Consider the following 25,820-nt stretch of genomic DNA (forward strand, 5'->3'; position numbering starts at 1 on the left):
TAAATTTTTCACTATTTATACTTTAACCTGCTGCATGCCCACGGACTCTCATGCACTGGGATTATTTATCGTGAAAAATAGCAGAATCTACAGAAGGCCACAAATGAAGTAATTATTAGATGAATTTCAAGATGCATGAATGAATAGTATAAAAATACCATAGATATGCCTATTTATACAAGAAGACAGTGATAATATACTGGTCTTATGGTATTTCTTGTTTTTAGGCTTATTTTGTGGCTTTATCCTTATTTATTTCTTATTTCTTCTTGTGCAGTAGAATAATATTAAGCAACAGATGAAGTACTTTTTCTAAATAACTTATGTACTCTGGAGACCAAGGAAGCCGTAGATGCCAATCTTATGATTGAAAGTATAAATTCTATTGTAGATTAAATTTAAAAAGAATAGTATGGAAGTAGAACCCATTTTTAAAAGCAATGAATATGACAAAAGACCTTATAAATATGCTAGAATGCATTTATCCAAGCGTAATATCATGTTCTCTATAGATTATAGAAATATCTTCTGTGGATCCACTTGTCCTTCTGGATTTCCATCTTCTATGGGCGACAAAAAGAACAAGATTCAGAAGTCTTTGTGCATATCGATTTTATCAGTCCTTGCATTTGTATTGTGCTTATTACAAGCAGATGCATATGTTTCTGCAGCTGCAAATCCAAGTGAAGGAAATGGGCTTTGCACAGAGTCAAGTGGAAACTTGGAAGCCATGAAAATTAGAGCAGAGCAGGGTGCCATAAAGAAAACCCCAAGGATTTCTAGAAAAAAGACGAAAGCACAGAAGAACTTGGATAGTTCTGATAGTACAGACAGTGAGAGCAAAGAGACAATCCTTGCAGAAAACAAGCAGAAACGAAAAATGCGTGAAAGAGATGCATTGCTAGAGTTCAAAATAGAAGAGCCAAAGGAAATCGCAGAGAATAATGTAGATTTATGCTTAGACCCACCTAAAGAGCCAGATTACAGGTATCCATGCAGGGAAAAGTTATTGCAAGATTTTGAAGTCCGGAAAGAAATGCTTGATGGCTTGGAAGAGTGCATGGCAGCAGCAAAGGAAAAGTTCAATGCACAGAATAAAGAGCTGTTAAGATTGAATAAAGAAATGTACAAGAAAAAGGGCATTTATGATGGGAGCATAGAAATTCTAGAAAGTGTGTACTTAGAGGCATCTATAGAGATGAGTAAACACAATGACAATGTAGACAGAATACAGGAAGCAATAGAATTAGTTAGTGATTTCAGTAGAAAACTCACAAGTACAACAAAAAAATTACCAAAAGAACATGAAGATCTTGTGAATAAGATAGAACAACTGCCTTTGCATATATATGTACCATGCAAGGACTCAGAGAACTCAGAAGGCATATCTCCAGAAAGTCAAAATAATTTAATGCTAGCCTACCCTACTGTAGAAAGTATAGACGAAACACCAGAAGCATATATGGAGTATATAATAAAAATTGCAACAGAAACAGAACAGAAAGAATTAAGTCTAGTAGATTATTTACAGGATATAAAGAGCATTATTGAGTCTATATATTCAGTAGAAATAATAAAGACGGCAAACATAAGAAGCCAAAAGAAGACAATCAACAGAGGTATAGAATTAAAGCGTAAAATAAGAGTTTTAGAGAATGGAGTTAAAATATTAAAAAGTCTATCTAAAAAGCATAGAGCCCTTATATATCTAGCCAGTGACAGTATGAGCATTGCAAAGGATATATCTGCAGTCTATGAAGAATACAATGAGAAAAGTAAAAGTATAGAAGTGAATGATTCCTATTTAAATCAGGCAGCTAGAATCTTAGAGAAATACCTAGAGTGCGAATAACCATGTTATACGTACTTTATTTCCTCTTTGAATAGTATTAGTAAATATAATATTTCGAGTTTTGTTCCAAGCGTACTTCTCTTAGCATACTTAAATTCTCCTATTTTTCACTCTTTATTTCTTCTGTATAGGCAGCTAGGAATTAATTTATCAGTAATACGTAACTAGCAATAAGCAAGATATACAGCAGCATATTGTGCTGTATACGTGTATTTATGCTGTATATTCAACAGGAATACGTATATACTTATTTTTATGCGATATAAATCGTAGTAACTTTGAATAATCTTATCTAATTGAGTGAATTATTAAATATAACAATATGATTGCTTGCTTATATTAGTCTATTTGCCAAAGAAATATTATTCAAATGACAAAGAGACAGAAGAATTTTATCCTAGAATTTTCTAGACTACTTATATGCATAACTTATTTCCTTGGGGCAGAAGTATATATTATGGCTGCTCATGGCAGTCGCAGGAATATTGCAGGGCCAAGTGCTTTGCCTTTTCAAGCGAATTCAATGCACAATCTAGCAAAAGAAGTGGAAAGACTCAGTCGCGCGCGTAGAAAAAACATACTTGCAGACAATAAGCTAAATATTAAGCATGAAAGAACTGAAAGTCCTTGTGATGGGATCTGCCCAAGAGAGAAGCTTAAAAGGATATCCACACAAAAAGAACGCCCAAATCCTGCTAAAACCCATTTAGATTTCGATTCTGACTACGACCTGCAAGAGATAGAAGAGTATTATAAAGTACCAGCGAACCCATTTGCTTCATTTATAGACCAGCTCCTGAAGAATGAAAGTTTTAATGGAAATAGACAGACTGCATCTGATTTAGTCCCTTCTGATGAAAAGAGCTTAATAATTCATCCTCAGCACGCGTCCTTTCAAAAGGAAAAAAATTCAAGCACAATATTCCATAACAGAATACAAAAAGTAGCATCCTCTCTTATAGGCAAAGACGTAGATGAAAAAGGCAAATTTAACTATTACTCAAGTCCCAGCATAAAATCTGCACAAGAAGAATCTGCTGCAATGAGCTGTTCTGAGGGTACAGTTTCTGACTTTTCAGTTAGAACCTGTCTTCTCTCTTATAGAGCAGGCCTATACGAGCATCCAGTACAAAACAGTAGTCTAAGCACATATTCAGCAAGTTTGAATAGTGATTCGCGCTCAGATATAACCCGAAGCGCAAAGAAAAAACTCTCTGATAGAACTGTCCCCAGAAGCAAAGCAAATGATCCAGTAGATATCCCCATAGAGTCAATGGGCACTCATTCCCCAGCCAACTACATAATACCCATGAATGTTAAGAATAATTACAAAGAACTAGAAAATCTTTTTATAGAAGAAATAAGCCAAAACCCTCCTGAGTGGAGATCTCTTTTATTCGCAGTAAATCAATGGAAGGAGGAAATTAAAAAGAACAATGCTTTGGCAGAAGTAGACTGCATATTTGAGGAGAAAAAGTTAGAAGAAGCTAAGATACAAATATGTTTAGTGGGTTCTGAGTATAATCAAAAAAGAAAAGAATTTGAGGATATTTATGCAGAGATGCAGTCTATAGCGACATGCTATTTCGAAAAATGGCAAACCTCAAAGAACATTATAATGGAAATCAAAAATGACATATCTTATAACTGCGGTGATATATTATCCATACCACAAGGCGATAATTACAACTATAAAATAACCAAAGAGTCCATTAGTCTCATTAATGCAGAGGTAATGCCGATAATTCGTACTATGCAGGAAGCTACAGATTTATGCAGCAAGAAGATTAGTGAATTGAAAAAACTAGAAGAAAATGCAGATAAAACCTTGAATGGAAATATATATTACCTAGGGGGCCTTATAGCTGCTCAAAAGGCTGATATGTCACGGATTAAACTATCAATAAAGTCCTTTGACCTTCTCAACACTAAAGGGAGTCTATTAGGGTGTTTGAGAAAACTGGAGCTAGAGCATGCAGAGAGACTAAAAAAGAATGTGGATTTGGCTGAAAGAAGAATGTCACTTCATAAGAGATATATAGCGAATTTAAAGGATCTTGTTATTATATTAGAGAATCTTCATAATACTATGGCGATTTCTGAGCCAATTCTAAAGAGTCTAACTAATATAGCTATAAAATTCTATGCACTAAAAAAAGTAGAATATATTTACACAGAATCTCTAACAACCATTAAAGCGAAGCTAAATAAAGCGGAGCCAAATAAAGCGAAGAAGTCCAAATAGTCATATAAGAGGCGTCAACTGTGCACCGTATAAAAGAATGCTTTATTAATCTAAGAATTATTTCTTAAGAAATTCCAAGTAATAAATCTATATACGCTAATACTTGCACATTGCAGATTCTTTAAGCTTAGCTTTAATTTTCGCATGTAAATGGGTGTGCTTGCAAAAAGCCTTTAATGAACAGTAAAAAGACTGCTACCACTCAGCACTAGCTGGTTATTTAATGGTAAAATATGCTGTTTTACGGTTAATTCAGGCTATATCACTATACTATCAGTGATAATCCAGTCAGATGAAATATCAGGTCATACAGGTTCATTTTGTTCTCTATTTGCTTCTCTCTTAGTTCAGGTTATATATGCATAAGAGACTCTCTGTGTAGTTAAACCATTAATGGTTCTTGAAATAGTTCCTTATTTTGGATTTTTTATTCCTTTGCTTTAAAATATGCAATTCATTCAGTAAAACAAATTGAATACGCAGTGAAGCGTACACTTTATTTTTGCATTCTTAAAAGCAAAGAATAATCCATAAAGAAAGATCTACTAAATAATTTCTGTTAAACACTTCTAGACAATCTATTGAAGAAATCTCCATAGATGCGTATAAACATTACATAATATGCAGTACTCAGTAAGAATTTACTACTTGACAAGCAAGATATGCCTTTCTATCCTAAATACTGCCTAATAACATCTGTTTACCACAATTTATGCCCTTTCTGCTACTAAAATACTGCAGATTAAGCCCATCTGCTGCCTGCTTTCTCGAATTATTAATCAAGCCACCTCATATATCAATAATTAACCTTATAGGAATTCGCAAATAATATTTTATGGAAGCAAATAAAACAGGAAGAAGATGGACTTTTACTGTAAATGGCGTGAATCTCAAACAAACAATTGAAGAAAGGCTTAGGAAAGACAAAAGAGTAAGATATTGCATCTTTAATGTGTTCAAAAAAGACAAAATAATAATAAAAGGATATATTGAGTTTAAAACCTCAGTCAAAAAAACAGGAGTTTACAAAGTGCTTGGACTAAGTATACACGTGAAGGTTCTAATTGAAAGAAGAGAAAGAGAAGAAATAATAAAAGAAATTAAAGACCTCGCATACAGATGCGCAAGCAGCACAGTGGAAATAGGGGAAAGATACTTAAAAAAAGGAGGCAGACCAAGAAAGGACAAAAAGTCAGCAACTACTGCAGTCTTGAAGAATATGATAGACTTAAATAACTATTATATTGTCACATCCTTAAGAACCGAGTTTGACATATTCTACTACTAGCACAGTATACGCTCAAACAAATGTAAATCACTTTCTATCACAAAAATAGTAATCTTGAATTATTGCATGCAGGAACATGGCTGAGTAATAATATAGCACAAAGGAAAGTCCTGCATTCTTTAATCTAAGGGTATTATAATTAAATATTCTTTTATTCTTTAATATCTGCTTAGCTCTTTGGCCATTTCTATTACACCATTACAAGAGATGTTTCTGTCTGAGACAAGCTCAATGAACTCCAAGAGCTGTTCTTTTTTCATTCCTGTCTGAATTATTTCTTCTGCTTCTATTATTATGTCTTTGTTCATTATTCCATGCAGTGCAAAAAGTATTTATATAAAGCCAGAAAGAAGTGCAGAAAATAAGCACTAATATTCGGGTTATAGTTAGACTAGTGCATCTTAGATATTAGAAGCAGTTATTCATTGCAGTCTACAGATATTCTAGAAGAGTCTTAGGAAAGAGACACTAGTGCCTTTCAGTGACTTATATATTTAAGAATTCGCAGATATATAATTAAATTTGTATGCGAGTATATGCTATGCATATAGTAAAAGCAATGTATATATGAAATAACTTGTATTTTAGTACAGAAAAATAAGCAGAATAAATTAGCCATAAAAAGACAGTGAAATTCACACTTTTCTCTTCCTAAGACACAAAGTCACTAGTGAATACAGAAGAGTATTATAAAAGCAGCACATATGAAAATGAAGAGTCAGAAAAGCAAAAAGACTAAAAGTCCCCATATACCCAGAGACACATATATCTACAACAAAATATTCTTATACTCTATATAGTACTAGAAAGACTAAAAAGCCATTCCTTTGGGAACATAAAAAATCAACATATTTCTATATAGATTTATACATATTCTGTATGCAGTTACTTAAAAACCTGTTAGACAATTATGATCATATATTAATGAAATTTTTATTAAAAACGGATGAAAAGAGAAACAGCCGCTGCAGAACAGAATAGTAGCCAGAGTGAATTAAATCGATTACTCCAGGATGACTCCTTAAGGACCACAAAGCACAGATCTTCTGCTGTACATGAAGGCTACATAAATGAAGGATTTGAATACAGTGGAATAAATGAGAGAGAGAATGATATAACACTTGAGATGGGCTGCGTAAATGAAAAGAATACATTACTAGAGGAGGAAGAGAAAAAGAGAAAAGAATATATCCCAAGCAATGGAAGTTGCATTAAAAAGAGGGTATTAAATATAGCATATAAAACTGTCCCAGCAGTACTTGTCTTCTCAATGGTGTATCTGGCTGAAAAGACTAGAAATAATCTGTCTGCTTGCTCCAAACAAATAGAAACGACCATGTCATCAATCCAAAAAAAGACGCATTCTGAACAGGATGCTTCAAAAATGCACGAATAAAGGAAATACGCATTCAAGCAAAAAGCATTTTATTGGTCTCTTGCAGGTCATTTTTTGTTGCTTTATTGCTATGTATCCGCATCAATTATATGCAGCCTTTTGTTCTTTGTATTTTTAGCACTATTTCCATAGTATAAGTGCCTTGGTTTTCTAAAAATGCCCACAGAAAGTGCAAAAATATTCAAGATCTGCAAGATTAACTGCATGTGCAAGCAGCCGAAAGATCAATTGTTTTAAAGTATTCTAGCAACTTATTATAGTTTTTTGTGCTTTCATTATCAATTTCCGTTAAAAAAAGAGATTTTTCTTCTTCTAGAATACGTATGACTATATCTATATATACGTAGTATTCTTTTAGTTTGGAACTATCAATGCCTTGCAAGTGGTCAAAGTGTATAAATCTGTAAACCATCTGAATAATTTCCAAGGAGAAATTAGCCTTCTCTTTGCATGCAAGTATAAACCAGTAGATGTAAACTATGTTAATGCGCCCCAAATCATTTGGGTCCTTGGTTTTCTCAATTACAGAATGAATTTCTGCTAAGTGCTGTACTAAGCGAGTTTTCAAAATACTTTCAAACACATTTCTAGTCTCTGAGAAGTACAATATCGCATAGTACCTGCCTCTATTATCTACAGTAGCCTGTAAATAGTTGCACAGTGCCTTGGTTGCAGCAAAAACTGAACATTTTTGCACAAGAGAATAATACCGTCTAAGTGTGTATAATTTCATAATAACTGCCTCAGGCAGGTGCTGCAATGGTGCATACCCAAGCCTTGGGAAGAGTGTCTGCCAGTTAGAATGAAATGGAAATAGTTCCATTGAGGCGTGTCGTGTGATAGCATCATTAAGGGGCAGACTTCCCAAAATATTTGCAACAAAACGAGTAGCAGGATCCTTTGGGGTAAGCTCTTTCTCCAATGAGTGAGTTATAATTTTCTCTATAAAATACGGCCTAAAATTAATGTATGCAAGTTTCTCTAATAAGAATACTTTAGACATATTTTCATACCCGTCTTCTATTATGGTATCCACCTTTTTCAAGAAATCTCCTTCAACATCTAAACTATCCATTGTTGTATTATTTATCTCCACATCAATGCACTGTGTAATCATGCATCCTGTGTAACTATTCATTCCACTGTATATTTTTCTGGCTTCTACGTATTTCTCTTTAATGCTTGAGTTTGAGTCTAGTTCTGACAGAAGACTAAGAATTGTGTGCCCTCTTTTCACACATATAGAAATACCACTATAAGTACCATTAAAGGTATAATTAATGTTAATACTGCAGAACAGATCTAGATTACTGGCTGTCCCTTGCTCTATTTCCATTTTATCACAGCTTACTTGCACATTCTTGTTTTTCGACAAAGAAGCAATAATTAATTCTATCTTATCTGAAATATATTCTTGCTGTGAGTAATCTAATTCCCCAGAAGTGCACTCTTCAATATATTTGACTAATTTTAATATTTCTGCTTTTTCTCCTGTTATTTCTGCAATTGCAAGGAATATATTTGCAACCCCTGAGAAAAGTTCATTTTTTGGGTACTTGTAGTTAATCTTGTCATTTTCCAAGCAAGCAACAACCTTGCACCATTCTTTGTGCATCTCTAAGTCTGTGGTTTCTGCTGGTCTAAAATACTTTTCAAAGAAGTCTTTCAATTCATCACTTATTTTATCTCCCATGTGACTGGTTTCATACCTTTTTGTCTCTGGGTTGTATGCCAGGCAGCAAAATAGACCAAGAAGGCCTGTCTCCACGCAATTACTGTAGTATGCAGCTTGGTCTAAATCAAACCCAGATTTGTCTAGTTTTAAACAAGGCACTCTAGTGTACCGCGGTAAATGGCTAGAATTATAGAAGGGAAATACAGAATCATCATCTGCTGCCTTCATAAGGTTATAGAAAGGCATAATGCATTTTTTGTTTTCCCCAAGGGAATCCTTCTCTAGAAAGAACTTTTTAAATATTCTTTCCATCTTCTCTTTCTTTTTTCCTTCTGCACCAGATCCTTTAGTAATCTGATCTTCCAACAATTCATAAACTGCCTCCAAAAATGCCTTATACTCTTGTATATTATCAATGTATTCGTATATATATGTCTGTATAAGGAATCCTGCATTATTCAGGAATCTGCCACTTTCAAATTCTTCTTTTGTAGCAGGCATGGAAAACTCACCACCCTTCTTTATTAACGGATTATCTCTGCAGCGCAAATAGAAGTTAACACCCTTTACTACTTCACTTTGGTAAATATCTTCTTTATATTTCAGTGTAACTGGATCTATTCCTGCTAGATATAATTCCACATTTGTAAATTCCTTCCCTTCCACTCTCTTACTCTTTATAATAAGCCTCTTCTTTTCTTCTTTTTTGTCTATGCTTATTTTTATGTCAATTCCCTCTGAGAGAAGCAAAAAGGCTGCTAGAATGTATTTTGCGTCTTTTTTAACATGTGCTGCCCTTAAGAAGTTAGTAAGCATATTAGGCCTACCTGCCTCAATGGAAATATCACCATCCACAGAAGGAAACATCTTTATAAGTTGAGAATAATACATTTTCAGATACTTATTAGTGCAGGTATCTTCATTTAAGTCATCATAGACTTTGTCACTGGCTGGGGTCCTTGTAAACTCATATTCCTGCATATAAGGGTTATCAGTGTCTTTCACCCGCAGTAAGTAGTGAGTGTCTATCTCACACGAATAAAACCGTTTATTATGCATATATGCATTCCTGCGTGTAATATAACCACGTAATGGATTAAGGGCTCCATCCGGATTAATAATCACCTCTTTCTCACCAATTAAAGTATAATGAATATCCCGTACATCCTGAATATTCATTCTACCCAGTACATAATTCATCAGTAATAATCCTATTATCCAGTAATTCATCAGTATAAAATTAAAAAAAAGTAATCACTAGCAGTTATAACGTATACAAAGAATATATAAAGATATAATCAGATGTAACCAGATATAACCAGAATATTCAGTGTATATGGATATTATTAGCATATTATTAGATGTATATGGATATTAGTTCTAGTGAATATATTTTCTTGCTACTACTACTAATATACGTATATATCTAGTACTAAATATTCTACTAGTAAAATATTTTCTTGCAAATATTCTACTACTACTATACTACTACTAATATATTTGCTAGTGAATATTTATTACTACTAATATACTACTACGTATATAAATATGACTAATAATCTATTAATGTACTAATATTAACATAATATTACTACTGCTACCCTACTACTACTAGTACTACACTAATATTACTAATATACAACATAATCTACTACTACACTACTAGTACTACCCTACTAATGTACTAATAATCTACTACCCTACTACTACGTATATAAATATGACTAATATTCTACTAATACATATACACATATATATATTACTATTATTTTTTATATTCTTATGAATACATTTAATAGTATATCTACTGTATGCAGTAAGCTAGATCCACCTGTAGACTATTTAGGACAGCACTTAGTCAATAGATTACGTCATACTATTCTTATTATAAGTATAATAATATCATTTATACTGGGATATATTTATAATAATATATTTATAATGGGGGGTGTATATGTAATATTATGTTTAGTTTGTGTTATAATTACAGTGCCTGCATGGGGTATGTATAGAAGGAATCCAATATACAAGATACAATAAAGGGATGGAAATATGGTTAGTAATTCTGACAAGACTTTTTATACCTTTACTTGAAAATGACAGAACTTAATCCATCTTATCCCAAAATGACAAGACTTAATCCACAGTGACAATACTTATGGCACTTTATTCTAAATATGACAAGACTTATTACACTTATATTTATGTATTACAACTTTGTGCAAGACTTAATCCACATGCCATAAGTTCTGTCCGAATATTAAACAAGACTTAATCCTCTTTTTCTTGAGAACTAACAAGACTTAATCCACTTTGCCAGGACTTTTTCCACTTCTTCCCTAAATCAACAGAACTTTTTCCCACTCTCCTTAAAATAGGCAAGACTTAATACGCTGTGTGTAATAAGTAATATTTTTTTTGTTTTGTTTTATGCAGAATTTGCTTTTGCTGGATTCTTCTCCAACTGGTAAACCAACAAGAATAATTAATATTGTTATAACGGAAATAGATAACAATCTTCTGTTTAATGAGATATTACCTGAAAATAACGGCAATTTAATTGTTTTTGACATTCTAAAGGACAAAAAGAGGATGAAAGGATTATTAAAAGTGACAAGACATAATACACGTAGTGTAAAAAGTAATGACAAAAATACAGAACTTATTCCACAGGTGGAAAAAGTAATGACAGAAGTGACAGAACTTAGTGCACATACTGTAAAAAGTGATGAATATCAGACTAATTCTAACAGGGATCCAAGACTTAATACACATACTGTAAAAAGTAATGACAAAATGGACAAAACTTATGGCCTGAGTGCAAAAAGTAATGAAAAAGTGGCAAGACATAATACACATAGTGTAAAAAGTAATAGTGAATTTTATCTGGAGCAAACTGAATCAACAGATGAAACTGTCATAATATTTAATAATACGTTGTATAAGATAGCCAGCAGACGAACTAATAAAGAATATTATCATGCGTATTTTAATAAAAATAAGATGCAGATAGAATATATTACACATAGTGTAAAAAGTAATGGAAATATGGCAGAACTTAATACACATAGTGTAAAAAGTCATGAAAAAATGACAAGACTTATGCTACATAGTGTAATAAATAATGAATATACGACTAATTGCAACGAAAAGACAAGACTTAATATACATAGTGTAATAAGTAATGATGAAATGACAGAATATATTACACATAATGCAAAAAATCTTGACGGAAATGACAAGACTTATGGCCTGAGTGGATTAAGTCCTGACAAAAATGAAGAAGGAAAAAGTAATAACAAAAATGCAGAATTTATTACACATAGTGTAAAAAATAATGAATACGTTGTGTACCCGCCTATTTCTGATGTAATTTTACGTGAAATTACAGATATAGTGCTCTCTTATGATGTGCATAATTATACTTCTATTTCCACCTCTATCATAAGCAATAACAAAAGTATTCAGTATATTCTTTGCATTTCCTCCTATAAATTACTATATAATATTAAAATAAAAATTAAAATAATATATATACTCAGTGTAATAAATACTGAAAATATACTGGAGATAATAAATATTTATAATAAAATTATAAATAAAATAGGAAAAAGTAATGCACAGAGTGGATTAATTCTTGCACAGAATGGAAAAAGTAATGACAAAAATGAAATAAGTGTAATAAGTAATGACAAAAGTGCAGAATATATTACACATGGTGTAAAAAGTAATGCACAAAGTGGAAAAAGTAGTGACAATTTAAATTATCTGTTAAATGACATGCATTATGGGGTTATACCACTAAATAATTGCAGATTCTATTACGACATCATTTACCACACACTATTAGAGCACAGATTACTCTTTATATCAAAGAATGACACAGTTTTGGCAAATTTCATTCAAACAATCATAATGTCAATTCAGCCCTTTAAATGGAAAGGCATATTACTATCAAATGCAACAGGATCCTACAGAAAATTGAAAGAGACAACCATTCCGTATATCTTGGGAATGACTAAATTTGACCCAAAAAATATTCCGCATAAGACTGTAATAATATTCATAGACGAAAATAAAATAATTATTTCAGAAAATCAACGGCCAGAAATCACCAAATTCATAAGCAAGCTGTATAATACACCAAGAAATAGGAAATGTATGCCTTTTTACAACGAAATAATCAGGAAATTCTCTGGGAAATGGCCAAAATTGAAGGAAGAGTTGAATATTTACATGGAAATCTTGATGGCATCAATTTTAAATGCACGGGACAAGGTTATTAAGGCATTAATTAAGTCTCACAATCAAAGAACCCTGAAAGACGTTATAAATAACGACAAATTTCACTTGGAAATTTTGAAAGAATTTCAAGAGTGCCAGGAATTCTATAGGGAATTCATGGAGACATCTTTGTATCAAGAAGGAATCCATGATGCACGTATAAAAAAAGTTTTGTGCCTTGGGGTATCACAAAGAGATCTTCTTGTGATTTTATGGATTTTCATGAGTACGTGCAGAGAGTGCATAAAGCCCACTAGAAATTTAACGAAGATTAAATTTGTCATAGAATCTTATCTTAGTCAATTTCTAGTGAGCTCTTACACGGCGGCAGACACCTTGTTAGTGGGCTTATTTGGGATACTGTCATATTTTGACTTATTCGGGGTGATCTTTGTGGTTTCTGATGTCCTGCTGGGGAGAGGGATTGAAATATCCGAGGAAATGTGCAGTGCCTTCATGCCTGCAATAGAATCCAAGGATTTATTAATTTTACAGGAAAAAGATTCTTTGAAAAAAAAGTGTATCACAGAGATTAGATTGGAAAAATCATGCGATATGGATTATTTTCAAATTTGGGAGGAAATCTCATTCACGCACGAAAATATTCTGAGTACAATCAATAGGTTTATATGTGCAAGTGAGTGGACAGAAGAAGATGCATCCATAATGCAGAAGGTAATAAGTGGGTTTGACATGTACGAATTGCCATATTAGGCAATAATGGAATAAATTGTGTGTTTATATTATGTAGATTATAGTGGAATGTGGGCATATTACAGTGATATATAGGTAAATATGTGTATGTTTTACAGTAATATACGTTATACTTTAGTGTTTTATCGTATAGTATACGTTATATTTTAGTGTTTTATGCCATAACTCGTTATATTCGGATTGTTTTATTGTAATATACGCTATATATGTCTCTTTCGTGCCTATTATAGCCATATATAACCCGAATATATTTATGCTGGAGATATCCCTAGATTAAAATATAATTTTGGAAAGGACAAAGGCGTTTTTGCATTTTTCCTAAAAAATCTATATATTTCGCATATGATAGGAAAGAACTTTTTAAATTCCATAGAAAACAAAAAATACCATTCAATTTTCTGAAAGCACAAAATAATCTCACAGAAATTAGTAAGGACAAAATAACTTAACCAAATACAACGCAAATTAGTCTATAATAAGCCAACTAAACACAAAATAACTAGATGTAAAATATCCCATAATACAACTGAATTGTATGCGGGTTGTATCCCAGTACAAAATAACAATGCAATAATATGTTTATTCTGTTGGGATATTTTACAGCTGGCATAGTCTGAATTACATTCTGCGCACGCCTGAAGTACCTTCCCGGATGAATGTCTGGAAGAGTACATTTGCATTATGGTACATTCCGTCCTTCAAGGAGACAACGATAAACTGCGAGCCAATAAATTCATTTTGGATCATTCTTCCCATTGCCTCTGTGTGGGATGCGTCTAAGGCAGCATCAATCTCATCAAGAATGTACAAAGGGGATGGTTTTGTCTTTAAAAGTGCAAAAATCAGGCTGAGTGCGCAGAGGGACCTCTGGCCACCGCTTAATTCTGTCAGGCCCTTCTTCCAGGTTCCAATTTTAACGTGCAATTCAACTCCATTCATGACTGAGCCATTTACGGCCTCTAACTTCGCATCAGAATTAGGGATGAAGTACTTCAAGTATTTCCCTATCCTGAGGTTTACAGATTTAAATATTTCCTGTATCGTCAGGGTTTCTTCCTGGTTTAATTTCAGAAGGGTTTCTTCAATTATTTTCTTGTCATTTTGCAGCTTCTTAATTCTTTCCTTCAGCTCCATCTCTATCTCCTCATTCTTCTCTAGTATTTCAATGTTCTTCTTATTTATTTCCTTCCTGGGGATACTTTTGATGAAATTCAATTCTTCTTCTGCCTGGGCGTATTCTAGCTCTAGTTCTTCCTTTGTTTTTTTACTTTTATTCTTTCTGTTCATTGGGGTTACATGCTCTATCTTTTTGTAGCGCATTTCGTGCTTGATCTTTTCCTTTTTTATGAGATCTACATCCATCTCTATTCTCTTCCTCTCTTTTATCTGTATTGACCTTCTAGCTCTATTTACTTCATTATTCTTTATTCCATTCAGCTTATCAGACTCGTCTCTTTTTATCTCTTCCTGGAGCTTAGCCTCTTTCTCCTTTGAAACTTTCAGTGCTTCTTCAATTTCCTTAAGCTTTTCTGAGGTTCTGTCTCTTTCTGTGTATCTTAGGTCTATTTTATTCTTTACTTCTGTGAGTATCTGTATGGACTCTGAGATACTTTTAATTTCATCCTTTCTGACGCACTCTCTTCCAAGCACTTCAATTTCTGCTTTCACTTGGGATATTCTATCTGAGAGTGTTTTCTTGAGGGAGGTTAACTTAAGGAATTCCGTAGATTCATTCAGCTCCTGCAGGGTGCACTCCTTCAGGGTCTTTCTCACTTGTTCTTCTTCCTTTTCCAGGAGAAGCAGTTCTTCCTTTCTTTTCGTCTTTTCAAATTTGTATTTGCTTGTGTCCAGGCTGCCTCCTGTTATTGTTCCCCTTCTGTCAAACAATTCACCCTCCAGGGTCACAGATGAAATAGACTCTTTGTCCCTTAGGTCCACTGCAGTCTTCCTGTTCTTTGCGAGAATATATCCACCCAGCAAATATTCCATGGCCTTTTTAATTTCCTGCGGGTAGGTTATTGCTTCAATCAAGGGAATACTTCCGTACGCCCTGGCTCTGTCTTCCTTTTTTGGCTCAATCCGGCGGGTGATGATTTTATTCAACGGAATTACATCTATCCTTCTGCCTTCCCTGGATAACTCATCAATGACTTTTCTTCCGATCTCTTCATTTTCCACTACCAGGTACTCCTTACGGCCACCAATTACAACACCTACGCTTATTTCATATGCTGGGTCTACTACTTCCAGGAGTTCTTTTACCTTTCCGTACACTCCGTCCCTGATGGGATAGCCTAGTTCTCTTTTTATTCTTTCAATTTCTCTTCTTATTACGTCTAGAGGCCTTACTGGGCACTTTTTATGCAGGGATATTCTGTGGGCAGAAAGTTCTTCTGTTAGTCCTTTCTTCTGTGCTACTTCAATTCCTTCTTGTGCAACTTCCAGATTCCTTTGGATCTTCTCTACTTCTGTGCTGAGCATTTCTCTTTTTCTTTCTTTCTCCAGGCTGTCCTTCTGTCTGTCTGCCTGCAGGAATGCTCTTTCTTTGTCTTCCAGCCGGGCCAGAAGGGTTTCTATTTTTGTCTGTGCACTTTTCTCTTCTTTCTCAGGTTCTTCTGTTTTCTCTGAGTTTTCTGTCTCTTCTGTACTGACCATTCTTTCTATATTTAGGTTTTTAATTGTGTCTTCGCATCCTTTGAGTATTTGTCGAATTTCCTTCTCTTTTCTTTCAATTATCCTGTGGGCTGCATGCCTCTCTTCTTCTTGCTGGTCGATCATCATTCTTGTTATTTCTCTCTTTCTATTGTCAATTCTCTCTTGTATGCTGGCTATATCTACATCCACCACATCTACATCTACTATTTCTTTTGTTTTCTCTTCTATTTCTCTCTCTATCTCTGACAGCCTTACAATGATTCTTTCTCTTTCTTCGATTGCACTCTCTGCCTCTTTGTATTGAATTGCCTCTTTACACCTGACCAGAGTATCTTGCAGGATCTGCCTCTTCTCTGTGGCTTCTTTGTGCGCGTAGTACTCGTCTCTTTCTCTTCTCAGTCTCTCCAGGAATGGGAATATTGTCTTAGAGAGTGTCTCTTTTGTCTCCAATAATTTCTTCTCTTTCTTCTCTAGTGTACTACTGGCCTTGTACTTCTCTGTTCTGTATACGCTTGTTCCAGCACACTCCTCCAGGAGCGTAAGAAACTGTGCACTCTTCATGGAAAGTATTCTGCTTACTCTTCCCTGCATGACTATAAAGTAAGGCGCCTGCTTCTCCACTCGCACGCCATTCGGGTTGTACCCTGCCTTGCTTGATGATAACCCAACACACTGCAGCAGCCTAGTCACAGTCTTTGTGCTTACATTATGGTCATTCAGAAGGTATTTTGTCTTTCCATCTTCTGTGATTATTCTTGTTAGCTTTATTATATCTATTTCTGCGTAGCCCATTGGGCCTTTCTCTTTTTCTTTATTATTAAATATTAGAGAGACCTTTGCTGACCCACTAGTTCTCTTTGCTTGTTTAAAGATAAGGTCCTTTATGCTTGCACTCCTTAGGAGTCGGGGGGTGTCTACGCCCAGGACAAAACAAATTGCATCCAAAATATTGCTTTTTCCTGTTCCGTTTAATCCCGTGATAGCCGTGAATGATTTGTCAATTGGGCTGATCACTGTGTGTGCCCCATAACTTTTGAAACCTTCTGCCTCTATGCTCTCCAAAAACATTAAAAAATTATTTGCAAATGACTCTTCAGTACTTCTGCAGTTTACTCGTGTGGTACGTGGAAAATGGTCTTTCTTATTTATTCTTTGAAAAGTTGCAGAATATCCTGGTTAATACTTCTGTGGAAATGAATCCTGCTGACTTGTGTATTCTGTGCTTTACGTGCAAGAAGGTGAATATTCCTGCAGTAAATTGCAGTGCCAGATATAATCATGGTAAACTCATTGTAGTATGCTATAGATGCAAGAAGGAGTCTGAGTTCATTAGTATCCCATCGTATAAATCAGTGTACACAAAGGGCACATGCGACTTAGATGCATTTTTATTGGGATGAAATATCTTTGTAGCACCCAGATATATTTAAGCAAGTGACACTCTTATAAGACACTTGCACTGTAATTGTTCTCATAACTGAATAAATAGACTATTTTAATATATGGTGCTTTCTTGACTATAATATGCAGAAACAGAATATTCCCATTTATTCAACTTGTTTTCTTATGGGGCAGTTGCTATGCCTTAGTATTCACTGGAGACTCAGCTCTTTAAATGGACTTATTTTAATTTAACTTTATAATTAAGCAATATCCTAGGGCATAAATAAATACTCAAATTACTGCTATGCATGTGTGCCTTTAGGATGCATGGAGAGCCCACAGAAGTTCTTATATTAAATTCATGTCAGAAAAATACAACCAGAAGCATTGAGAATATGCAAATCACTGAATAATTTAGTGATATGTCTTTTATTCTTTTGTTTGTTGTTGTTTCTGGTTAAATTGCAAGTTTACATTTTATTTCAGAAGAATAGCAATAAATATACTATACTTTGTGTACATTTTAATTAATTTTCATTAACAACTTCTTCTTTTGTTTACTATTTGTTTGTTTATTTCCTTTTTTGGACACTTTTTGTTTACTTATTTCTGTCATTCTTTGTTTATTTCTTTCTTTCTTGATGCATAAACATCACTCTATAAGTATAAATACGAGGACAAGCAGCACTTTCGTATGGTAAAGTTGTTCTTTATGGTGAGTGCTAGTATACTTGCACTTTCAGCAGTATGTGGGTCTAGTATATTTGAAGATATTCCGAAATCTAGTCCACAATCTAGTGTGTCTGAAGATCAAGTTAATGGAGAATATAATGTTCCCATGAGTAGTCTTGCTCAATTTTTATCTAATTTAGATATGGAAGCAAGTCTTTCTGGGAATAAAAATCCCCAGATTCCTGCCCAAGCGGGTTTTAGTGTTGGTGCAGGTGGAGCAAGTGGAGCAGGCGGTGTAGGCGGTGTAGGCGGTGCAGGCGGTGTAGGTGGCGCAGGTGGAAATGCCTGGAGAACTCTACCTTTATTTACTGGAGTAAAAACACCACTTATGGAATCTACCAAAACAAAGATATACCTCCAAAGAAATGACAAAAGTGTAGATGTATACACTAATCATCACATTGTTCCTTTGAACATTGAAGCAGTAGAAACCATGGAATATATTGTGCTTACACTGGACTTAAAGGTACCAAGCATGATGGGAATCATTGCAGAAACTAATGAAGTACGTGGAGACCTTATTGTCAAATTAGTTACCAAAAAGAACCTGCACATTGATGGAACCTGCCTATCCTTACTGCCAGCCAGTAAGCTCAACATATCGACCATTCTTTGCTCAGCAGAAGAAAACTCAATTGGTTTCAAGATCCAATGGAGTGAAATTTTCAGATTTTACAAGGATTTGTCTGCAAGAATGAGTTTGCTCTCACAAACTTACCAGGACCCTGTACATGTATTGGGAGATCACCCATATAAGATACAGGTTTTCCTTTACAAGAACTACAACCTTCCTACAATCGAAACAGAAAAAAATGTAAAAAACTATATTCTTCAGAAAGAAACCGAATACCCAGGCAGCATAGAGAATATATACACAATAGATAATGTTTTAAAAGGCCAAAGTGGTCAAGTGCACAGGTTAATTAATGTGAAGGTACATAGCACACGCTGTGACAGTGAGTTTGAAAAAATAAGAGCTAATATGGAGAGTATAAAGAACAAATATGAGTATATCAGTCTTCCAAATAAGATTTTGGACCATGTGCTTCTTAATAATATTGTCCATGTATTCACAAGTGGAAGCATCTTGAACAGTATTCTGCACAACCAATTTTTGAATAACGAGAATAGTCTTAAATTGTATGCTAATAGCAAGAAAAAGGCATACCTCAGGAAGGGATATAGAATTCTGAACTCTGCAGGTCTGTTTGTTCCTAAGGATCTTTTGACAAAGAAAATGTACAACTTGGGAATTGGAGAAGTTATTCCAGCAGACTTCTTAAAGAAGAGAAATGAAATTACAATCAACAGTGGTTCCATTAGGAGAATTAGCCAGACAGAGTTACTTTTCTCGCATATGACTAAAAGTGCAATGAGCGATGTAGAGGGCGTTAAGAACATAACTGCATTGAACCTTCTTCTGATGGCAGTCAAGACCTTGGTATGCCAGGTGACAGAAACCCCTAAGAGTGGTGTAAGCGAAATAGACATAGTGAACATCACACAGGTAATCGAGCCTGCAATTAGGTACGCCATTAAGAACAATGAAAACCACAAAGTTCTTTCTGCTGCTCTGTACTATTACATTGTGCAGGTAATGTATGTAGCCAGAAAGGCAAAGCTAAACTACAGTGTGCTTCTTGGGTACTTGATATACATTGATGACCAGTCACAATACCTGACCACCGTGCAAAAATACCAGCTGGAGAGAATGATCATTACATCTCCTGCACTTGGAAACAACTTCAAGAAGGTCATTCTTGGGTGCGTGTGCTATGAAAGAGAGTACAATGAGACCAACTCGTCTTTAAGCCAAATTTGCGCAGACAGAATGGTTGCATGGTGCACAAAAGACAAGTCTGCATATCCAAACAGAGTTTGCTTGGCCGGATGTGCTTGCATCGGTAGCTTAATGTCAGAGCATGAGGGAGACGAAGACATCTTGGTATGCCCATTCACAGGAGAGGCAGTCATTGACAAAGACGGATCAATCAACAGCAGGCTGGCTAACAAGTCAAAGGGCAAGAATGCAATGTCAAGAAAGCCTCTTTCTAGAAAGCCTGCTGGATCTGGATCTATTAGCTCTGGAACAAAGACAGTTATAAGTGTGGTTGCGATATCCTCTGCCATAATAAGCATGTGCTCTTGCGCCTATTATGTTTTCTTTGTTTAATAATCGAATAAATGTGATTGTATATCTTATATATTTTTACTCTTCTGTTTAATGCATGATGGATAGCCTATTCTTCCCAGCATAGTATAGTGGACTATGCCTGGGCCGCCAGTAGCACAGTCTAATATCTGCTTAAGCTGATTATAGCATGCATATATCCCTGCACGGCTTCGTATTGTTTAAGAATTGCTTTTCTTTGATTTTTATAAAATCAGAATTTAAACCCTTCAGAGATCAGATAGATATGAAGACTTTTTGTTATCTTGATTTTATCTTTATTTTAGGAAGGTAATGGAAAATCAAAGAATTGCACAAAATGAAAGAACCATCCAGCAGTGAATTTCAGGGCGTGCTACTTGCGCAGAAAGAGCCTGCACAAACTCCCTAGAAAGACCAGATATTTGGTGCCAGATAAGATACTATTTTTACAGCAGCTTATTTAGATAGAAAGTCTATTCATTGGTCACAGTATGCAGCAAAATAAAAGAAATAAAAGAAATAAAATAGTTGCTGAAGAAAGACTAGGTGGCCTTCAAAGGGCTTAGCTGGTGCTTAAGTTGTTTATATAGTATGCAGCACACGTGTTAAGGCTGGATGGCTGGTTTTCGTGTTGCTTGTAATGAAAGGGCTTAGCGTGCGTGAAAGTCTGCAAATTCTGTTTGGTTGCTTAGATGCATAAATATTCGCAGCACATTTCAGATACATGTAAATGGAGAGGCACGGAAGGCTGCTACAATGTGTGAGCACATATATTTAAGGCAGAAAAAATAGGGTGGTATGGTAGTAGCAGTACATTTAATTCTACTTCTTGGCATCTGCCTAGCAAAGAGACACATAGTCTTGCTGAAGGACAATCTTTCTGCAGAAAGCATACAAAGTCACGAGGATTGGCTGAAGACCACAGAAATTCCAAGCGGAGAAATCAAGGCCTTTGGTGTGGCTGGAATTAAGGGGTACTCTGCAGACTTTTCGCACGCCACAGCAAACAAGCTCAGAGAAAGAGATGACGTGTTGCTGGTTGAGGAGAACAACGAGTATACAATTCAAATAAGCATGGGTAAAGAGGTCGCAGATGACATGGCAGGCCTAGTGGTCACCCACGAGGAGTATAAGCTTCTGTATGCTCCAATAGAGGCAGAGAGAGAAAACAATGCAATACACGCAGGGTATGTGAAAAGAGAAGCATCTGCGCAGACAAATCTGATCAAGGGAAAGAGGCATTTCCGAAAGAATCCAGTAAAAAAGATCTACAGAAAGAACAGAAAAGCACCGCATCCCTTGCTTAGGCTCAGGCAATCTGCATCTGCGCATGAAGGCATGAAAAAGCAAGAAGTCCCAGTAGTGCTTCCCCCACCCAGAAAGACAAGAGATCTGGAAAAAGGCAAAGAATACCACACTGCATTTGAAAGACTGCACTATCCCTTCCCAAGCATAAAGTTGCTTGCACGAGTAGATGTCCCCTGGGGCCTTAGCAGAATATCGCAGGGAAATACAGTATACACAGAGGACACGTTTGTGTATCCTAGAAGTGCCGGGAGTGGGGTGTATGTCTACGTCCTGGACACCGGAATAGAAGACACGCATGATGAGCTGAAAGGGCGCGTGGAAAGAGGCATAAACATTGTAGGAGGAAACTTAGATGCACGGGATGATCACGGGCATGGAACCCACTGCGCAGGAATCATTGGAGGAAAAACTGTGGGGGTGGCATCCAATGTAAGGCTTGTGCCTGTGAAAATTCTAACTGAGGAGGGAAAGGGAAGCACTGAATTTGCAGTTCTTGGTCTCATATATGCAATGAAATCGCACCACCAAAAGCTGAAGACACAGAAGCATCCAAGGGCCATAATAAACATGAGCTTGGGAGGAGTTAAGAGCGATGTTCTCAAGGAGATCGCAAAGAGGGCAGTTGAGACAGGCCTTACAATCGTTGCAGCAGGCGGTAACAATGCCTCAAATGCATGCGAGTACTCACCAGCATCAATTAACAAGGTAATTACTGTTGGTGCAATTGATCAGCACGATGAGATTGCTGAATTTAGCAACACAGGATCCTGCGTAGATGTATATGCCCCGGGTGTAGCCATTCCCAGCTCATTTATAAATAATACTATTAGAGAACTCTCTGGCACCTCCATGGCTGCACCGCATGTGGCAGGTCTGGCTGCGCTCTATCTAGGAGAAGAGTACATGGCCCCAGATGACCTGAAAGTTCTTATAAAGACAGATGCATTCAAGTCAGATCTGATTAGAATAGCATCTGCAAAGGTTCTTAACCTAAGACTCGAATAAACATAACTATCTAAGAGTTTTCTGCAGTTTAATTCAAATGCCTTCTGTGAGAAAGCATCTTTAATCCTTTATTTTAATGTTTGGATCCTGCCCCCAGGCCATACACATTTTTGTGTGTTATTTAGCACACCCGATTTTCTCTTTTTCCTGCAAAAGCTTTTTGCATTCTTCCATTTATAACTCTCTGCATAAAGAAAGCACCTTTATGCTTTCCAGCAGTGAAATATTTTATTTGTGTGCCGGCTGCTCAAACACATACAGCTATTCTACTCTTTCCAGGCGCATGAACCATGGGTCTTTTCCTGTAAGAAACGCTCACAAATTAACAAACCACTAGTTTCTACAAATATTAGAGACCTTCTACTTTTCACTGCAGGCATCCGAATAATCCACATTTCTTGCCCTTTATGCAACCTACACAACAGCATAAGATCTAAAATAGCTCTCAGCTAGATTTTCGGGCTCGGGTTATATCGGGTTATCTTGCACTTTTCTGGATATTCAGGCTAGTATATAATATTCCTTTGCTTTAGCTGTCTGCATGCCTCATCTATATCTGGCACTGTAATAGGAAGCTTATTCCTTCTTGCTTTAAACATTCCCTTTATGGTGGGGTCTATCTGAGACTTCTTTGCCTTCAGCGCATTCACTTTGCTTGCCACGTTAATTATGTCAAAAACAATCTCGCATGCAAGAAACCCCAAAATATCCAAAAGATCATCTTTCATCTTATATTCTGTATTCAAGAACTCTCTAAATCTTTTCCCTTTTCTGAATGTAAACGAGGCCTGCCTGCACTCTGTGAAGTCTAAATATTCCTCCTTTGTCATTCCTTCTGTTATTTTGTCAATTGTATATAGCCTGTCCTGTGTGGTTTCTGGCTGCTCGTATATATTTTTGGGCAGCCACATGTACTTCAGCTTGATCTCTGCAGTGGCGCGTAATGAAATTGCCTCTTTGTTTACTTTATTTCTAACATCTTTGAAAATAATGTAGTTTGAAAGCTTCTTCACTCTGTGCGGGTTATTTCGCATAAGGAAGACAACGTCCTCTATGCCTATTCTCTTGCTGCCTTTGAGCTTGGATATTCTGTATGCTCTGTGCAGTAAAATAGTCAGCTGCACGTGTATTATCTGCTCCATGTACGTGCTTGACTCTTTTTCTGGAACTCTCACGTCACCGCATGTGTACATCATGGCCTCAATTTCCTGCAAATACATGTTCTGTGGCTTTCCCTGGCTATCTTTCAAGGCTGTGCTAAATTCAGTCTTGCTTGCCTGCATAAAACTTTAAAAAACAAATTGCAAATAGATTTGCTATCTAATATGGAAGAAAGCACCGAAGGAAGAGCCACAGGAACGGAATACTTCTATGAATACCTCCTGAGCAGAAACTACTTTAAGAATATCGTTGTAAATGGGCTGGGATATGGTAGCTTTCTAAGGGAGAGCATAAGGCGCACGAAAAAGCAGCTCTTTGAGAGGGCATGGAAGCTGAAGGGAAAGGCAGACTCTGTCTACTATGGAAACCCACACCACGCGTATAGGCTGTGGCTAGAGTCCTTGCAGATATACATATCTTTAGGGGCAGGCGCTGAACGAAAAAACGGGCAGATTGAAGAGATCAATGCATTTGCAGACTCAATCATTCGGTTCATTCAGCCGGGGCACATTATTCCCTTGAAAGTCTTTCTAACTGTAAAAATATCACTAGAGTACCACATAAATATGATACGTGGGCACATTCAGAAAATAAATCACTCCATCCAGAGTGCATACAGCAACAAAGTTGTAATAACTCCGTATAGTGAACTAGAACAATTCATAAAGGATAGAGTAAATAGCATATACTACGAATAGCACACACAGTAAAGACAAAAAAGTACTTGGGTTTAACCCATATATCTTAATTTACTGCTATTTCGTATAGCATAGTCTTATTTCTACTGAAAAGAGGCGAAAGAAAGGCTCTTTTTGGAGAGTGGGAAATAGTCAAAATATTTCAGAAGCACATTAGATAAGACTATAGAAAATAAATGAGAGTAGGAAAGTATTAGTATGTTTATCGGGGAGTGGTTGTCTGTGGGGACAGATGCGATGGGAATAGGAGTTTGTACGGTAATTAGTGCTCATATACTAGCCAGAATTATAAGGCTGTACATATTGAAAGTCTGGTTTAGAGTCAAGAAAATGCGTGTGAGAAATAAGTGAAATTTCAGAGGGGAAGTGTCTGTGTGCTTTGGAAATGAAAAGTGTAGAAGCAGATTTATTCTAGGGATTAAATACTTTTCGGGTGACATGCGAAAGTGCTTTAAATTACTGAAAGTGTCTTCTGCTAGATTCTTTCATTAATTAGCATGACTATTCCACAGAAAAGCATGGCTGTCGTGTGGTAAAGAAGGGTTGGATATGAAAATTCATGAAGAATACTTTGAATGATGAGCGAGCATATAAGGAAGCACCCAATTGCAAGAAGCACGCCCCGGACAAGAACTCTTTCTTTTTTCACCTGCCTGTCACAATGCTTCTTTGCATCAAAGAAGTATCCCAGAATCTTGTTTTTTTCCAAGTACGTGTGGAATATGCTGTTGTTCAGGTAGTCGTCTTCTGTCCCAACCCACGAGCATGTAAGTATCAAAGGATTCATTCCAGCCAGCTCTGCAACGGCAGCAGGCGAATCTTCCTGGACACGAGACAGACTCTTAAAGAGCTTTTTGTCTTTTTTGTTCAGAATTTCAGCAAAGGCAGAATATCCCAGTGCGTAGTAGTAGATGGTTTTTATGTGGCACTTTACATTCGGGTCTACAACATTTTTCCTGGAGACAGCAATCACATTCGGGTTGCTAATTGAGACATGAAATCTATGGAGATTTATGCATTCTGCCAGGTACACCATGCCCTTCCCCACAATACTTGCAGGAATATTGTCATCTGCACATTCCTTCACAGCTGTCTCTGCAGGAATGACAATTGCCAAGACAAAGTCACTTTTTTTATTAAATGATTCGATTATAAGGCTCAGATACGTGCGCATGCTAATTGGCTCTCTGTCCAGCAGATCCACTTCCTTATCTATATCTCCATTCCGAAAAAGACCAATACACCCAGTGCTATTTGTCATTCATAACAAAT

General features: G+C 35.9%; 15 protein-coding genes across 15 annotated transcripts; 10 read left to right on the top strand and 5 right to left on the bottom strand.

Annotated features, from left to right (window-relative positions):
• Positions 1–412: 412 nt before the first annotated feature.
• On the top strand, positions 413–1,852 carry NESG_00497 (uncharacterized protein; the record flags this gene model as incomplete). Its single annotated transcript, XM_053048148.1, has 1 exon — positions 413–1,852. One exon carries the CDS (start codon positions 413–415, stop codon positions 1,850–1,852), a length of 1,440 nt encoding a protein of 479 aa, XP_052905973.1.
• Positions 1,853–2,222: 370 nt separating this feature from the next.
• NESG_00498 (uncharacterized protein) lies at positions 2,223–4,097 on the top strand (the record flags this gene model as incomplete). The annotated part of the gene is made up of 1 exon (XM_053048149.1): positions 2,223–4,097. The coding sequence occupies one exon, from the start codon at positions 2,223–2,225 to the stop codon at positions 4,095–4,097; it is 1,875 nt and encodes a 624-aa protein (XP_052905974.1).
• An 835-nt stretch (positions 4,098–4,932) lies between these two features.
• Positions 4,933–5,385, top strand: NESG_00499 (uncharacterized protein; the record flags this gene model as incomplete). The annotated part of the gene is made up of 1 exon (XM_053048150.1): positions 4,933–5,385. The coding sequence occupies one exon, from the start codon at positions 4,933–4,935 to the stop codon at positions 5,383–5,385; it is 453 nt and encodes a 150-aa protein (XP_052905975.1).
• A 158-nt stretch (positions 5,386–5,543) lies between these two features.
• NESG_00500 (uncharacterized protein) lies at positions 5,544–5,693 on the bottom strand (the record flags this gene model as incomplete). The annotated part of the gene is made up of 1 exon (XM_053048151.1): positions 5,544–5,693. One exon carries the CDS (start codon positions 5,691–5,693, stop codon positions 5,544–5,546), a length of 150 nt encoding a protein of 49 aa, XP_052905976.1.
• A 638-nt stretch (positions 5,694–6,331) lies between these two features.
• Positions 6,332–6,781, top strand: NESG_00501 (uncharacterized protein; the record flags this gene model as incomplete). The annotated part of the gene is made up of 1 exon (XM_053048152.1): positions 6,332–6,781. One exon carries the CDS (start codon positions 6,332–6,334, stop codon positions 6,779–6,781), a length of 450 nt encoding a protein of 149 aa, XP_052905977.1.
• Positions 6,782–6,977: 196 nt separating this feature from the next.
• On the bottom strand, positions 6,978–9,686 carry NESG_00502 (uncharacterized protein; the record flags this gene model as incomplete). Its single annotated transcript, XM_053048153.1, has 1 exon — positions 6,978–9,686. One exon carries the CDS (start codon positions 9,684–9,686, stop codon positions 6,978–6,980), a length of 2,709 nt encoding a protein of 902 aa, XP_052905978.1.
• A 552-nt stretch (positions 9,687–10,238) lies between these two features.
• On the top strand, positions 10,239–10,496 carry NESG_00503 (uncharacterized protein; the record flags this gene model as incomplete). The annotated part of the gene is made up of 1 exon (XM_053048154.1): positions 10,239–10,496. The coding sequence occupies one exon, from the start codon at positions 10,239–10,241 to the stop codon at positions 10,494–10,496; it is 258 nt and encodes an 85-aa protein (XP_052905979.1).
• A 390-nt stretch (positions 10,497–10,886) lies between these two features.
• NESG_00504 (uncharacterized protein) lies at positions 10,887–13,454 on the top strand (the record flags this gene model as incomplete). Its single annotated transcript, XM_053048155.1, has 1 exon — positions 10,887–13,454. The coding sequence occupies one exon, from the start codon at positions 10,887–10,889 to the stop codon at positions 13,452–13,454; it is 2,568 nt and encodes an 855-aa protein (XP_052905980.1).
• A 618-nt stretch (positions 13,455–14,072) lies between these two features.
• On the bottom strand, positions 14,073–17,177 carry NESG_00505 (uncharacterized protein; the record flags this gene model as incomplete). Its single annotated transcript, XM_053048156.1, has 1 exon — positions 14,073–17,177. One exon carries the CDS (start codon positions 17,175–17,177, stop codon positions 14,073–14,075), a length of 3,105 nt encoding a protein of 1,034 aa, XP_052905981.1.
• Positions 17,178–17,194: 17 nt separating this feature from the next.
• NESG_00506 (uncharacterized protein) lies at positions 17,195–17,509 on the top strand (the record flags this gene model as incomplete). Its single annotated transcript, XM_053048157.1, has 1 exon — positions 17,195–17,509. The coding sequence occupies one exon, from the start codon at positions 17,195–17,197 to the stop codon at positions 17,507–17,509; it is 315 nt and encodes a 104-aa protein (XP_052905982.1).
• A 677-nt stretch (positions 17,510–18,186) lies between these two features.
• NESG_00507 (uncharacterized protein) lies at positions 18,187–20,397 on the top strand (the record flags this gene model as incomplete). The annotated part of the gene is made up of 1 exon (XM_053048158.1): positions 18,187–20,397. The coding sequence occupies one exon, from the start codon at positions 18,187–18,189 to the stop codon at positions 20,395–20,397; it is 2,211 nt and encodes a 736-aa protein (XP_052905983.1).
• Positions 20,398–21,174: 777 nt separating this feature from the next.
• Positions 21,175–22,689, top strand: NESG_00508 (uncharacterized protein; the record flags this gene model as incomplete). The annotated part of the gene is made up of 1 exon (XM_053048159.1): positions 21,175–22,689. The coding sequence occupies one exon, from the start codon at positions 21,175–21,177 to the stop codon at positions 22,687–22,689; it is 1,515 nt and encodes a 504-aa protein (XP_052905984.1).
• Positions 22,690–23,195: 506 nt separating this feature from the next.
• On the bottom strand, positions 23,196–23,972 carry NESG_00509 (uncharacterized protein; the record flags this gene model as incomplete). The annotated part of the gene is made up of 1 exon (XM_053048160.1): positions 23,196–23,972. The coding sequence occupies one exon, from the start codon at positions 23,970–23,972 to the stop codon at positions 23,196–23,198; it is 777 nt and encodes a 258-aa protein (XP_052905985.1).
• A 42-nt stretch (positions 23,973–24,014) lies between these two features.
• NESG_00510 (uncharacterized protein) lies at positions 24,015–24,548 on the top strand (the record flags this gene model as incomplete). Its single annotated transcript, XM_053048161.1, has 1 exon — positions 24,015–24,548. One exon carries the CDS (start codon positions 24,015–24,017, stop codon positions 24,546–24,548), a length of 534 nt encoding a protein of 177 aa, XP_052905986.1.
• A 475-nt stretch (positions 24,549–25,023) lies between these two features.
• Positions 25,024–25,809, bottom strand: NESG_00511 (uncharacterized protein; the record flags this gene model as incomplete). Its single annotated transcript, XM_053048162.1, has 1 exon — positions 25,024–25,809. One exon carries the CDS (start codon positions 25,807–25,809, stop codon positions 25,024–25,026), a length of 786 nt encoding a protein of 261 aa, XP_052905987.1.
• Between the last annotated feature and the right edge of the window lie 11 nt (positions 25,810–25,820).

The sequence above is a fragment of the Nematocida ausubeli genome (genome assembly GCF_000738915.1).
Source record: "Nematocida ausubeli strain ERTm6 chromosome Unknown supercont2.1, whole genome shotgun sequence".
In the NCBI taxonomy this organism is placed as follows: Eukaryota; Fungi; Microsporidia; genus Nematocida; species Nematocida ausubeli.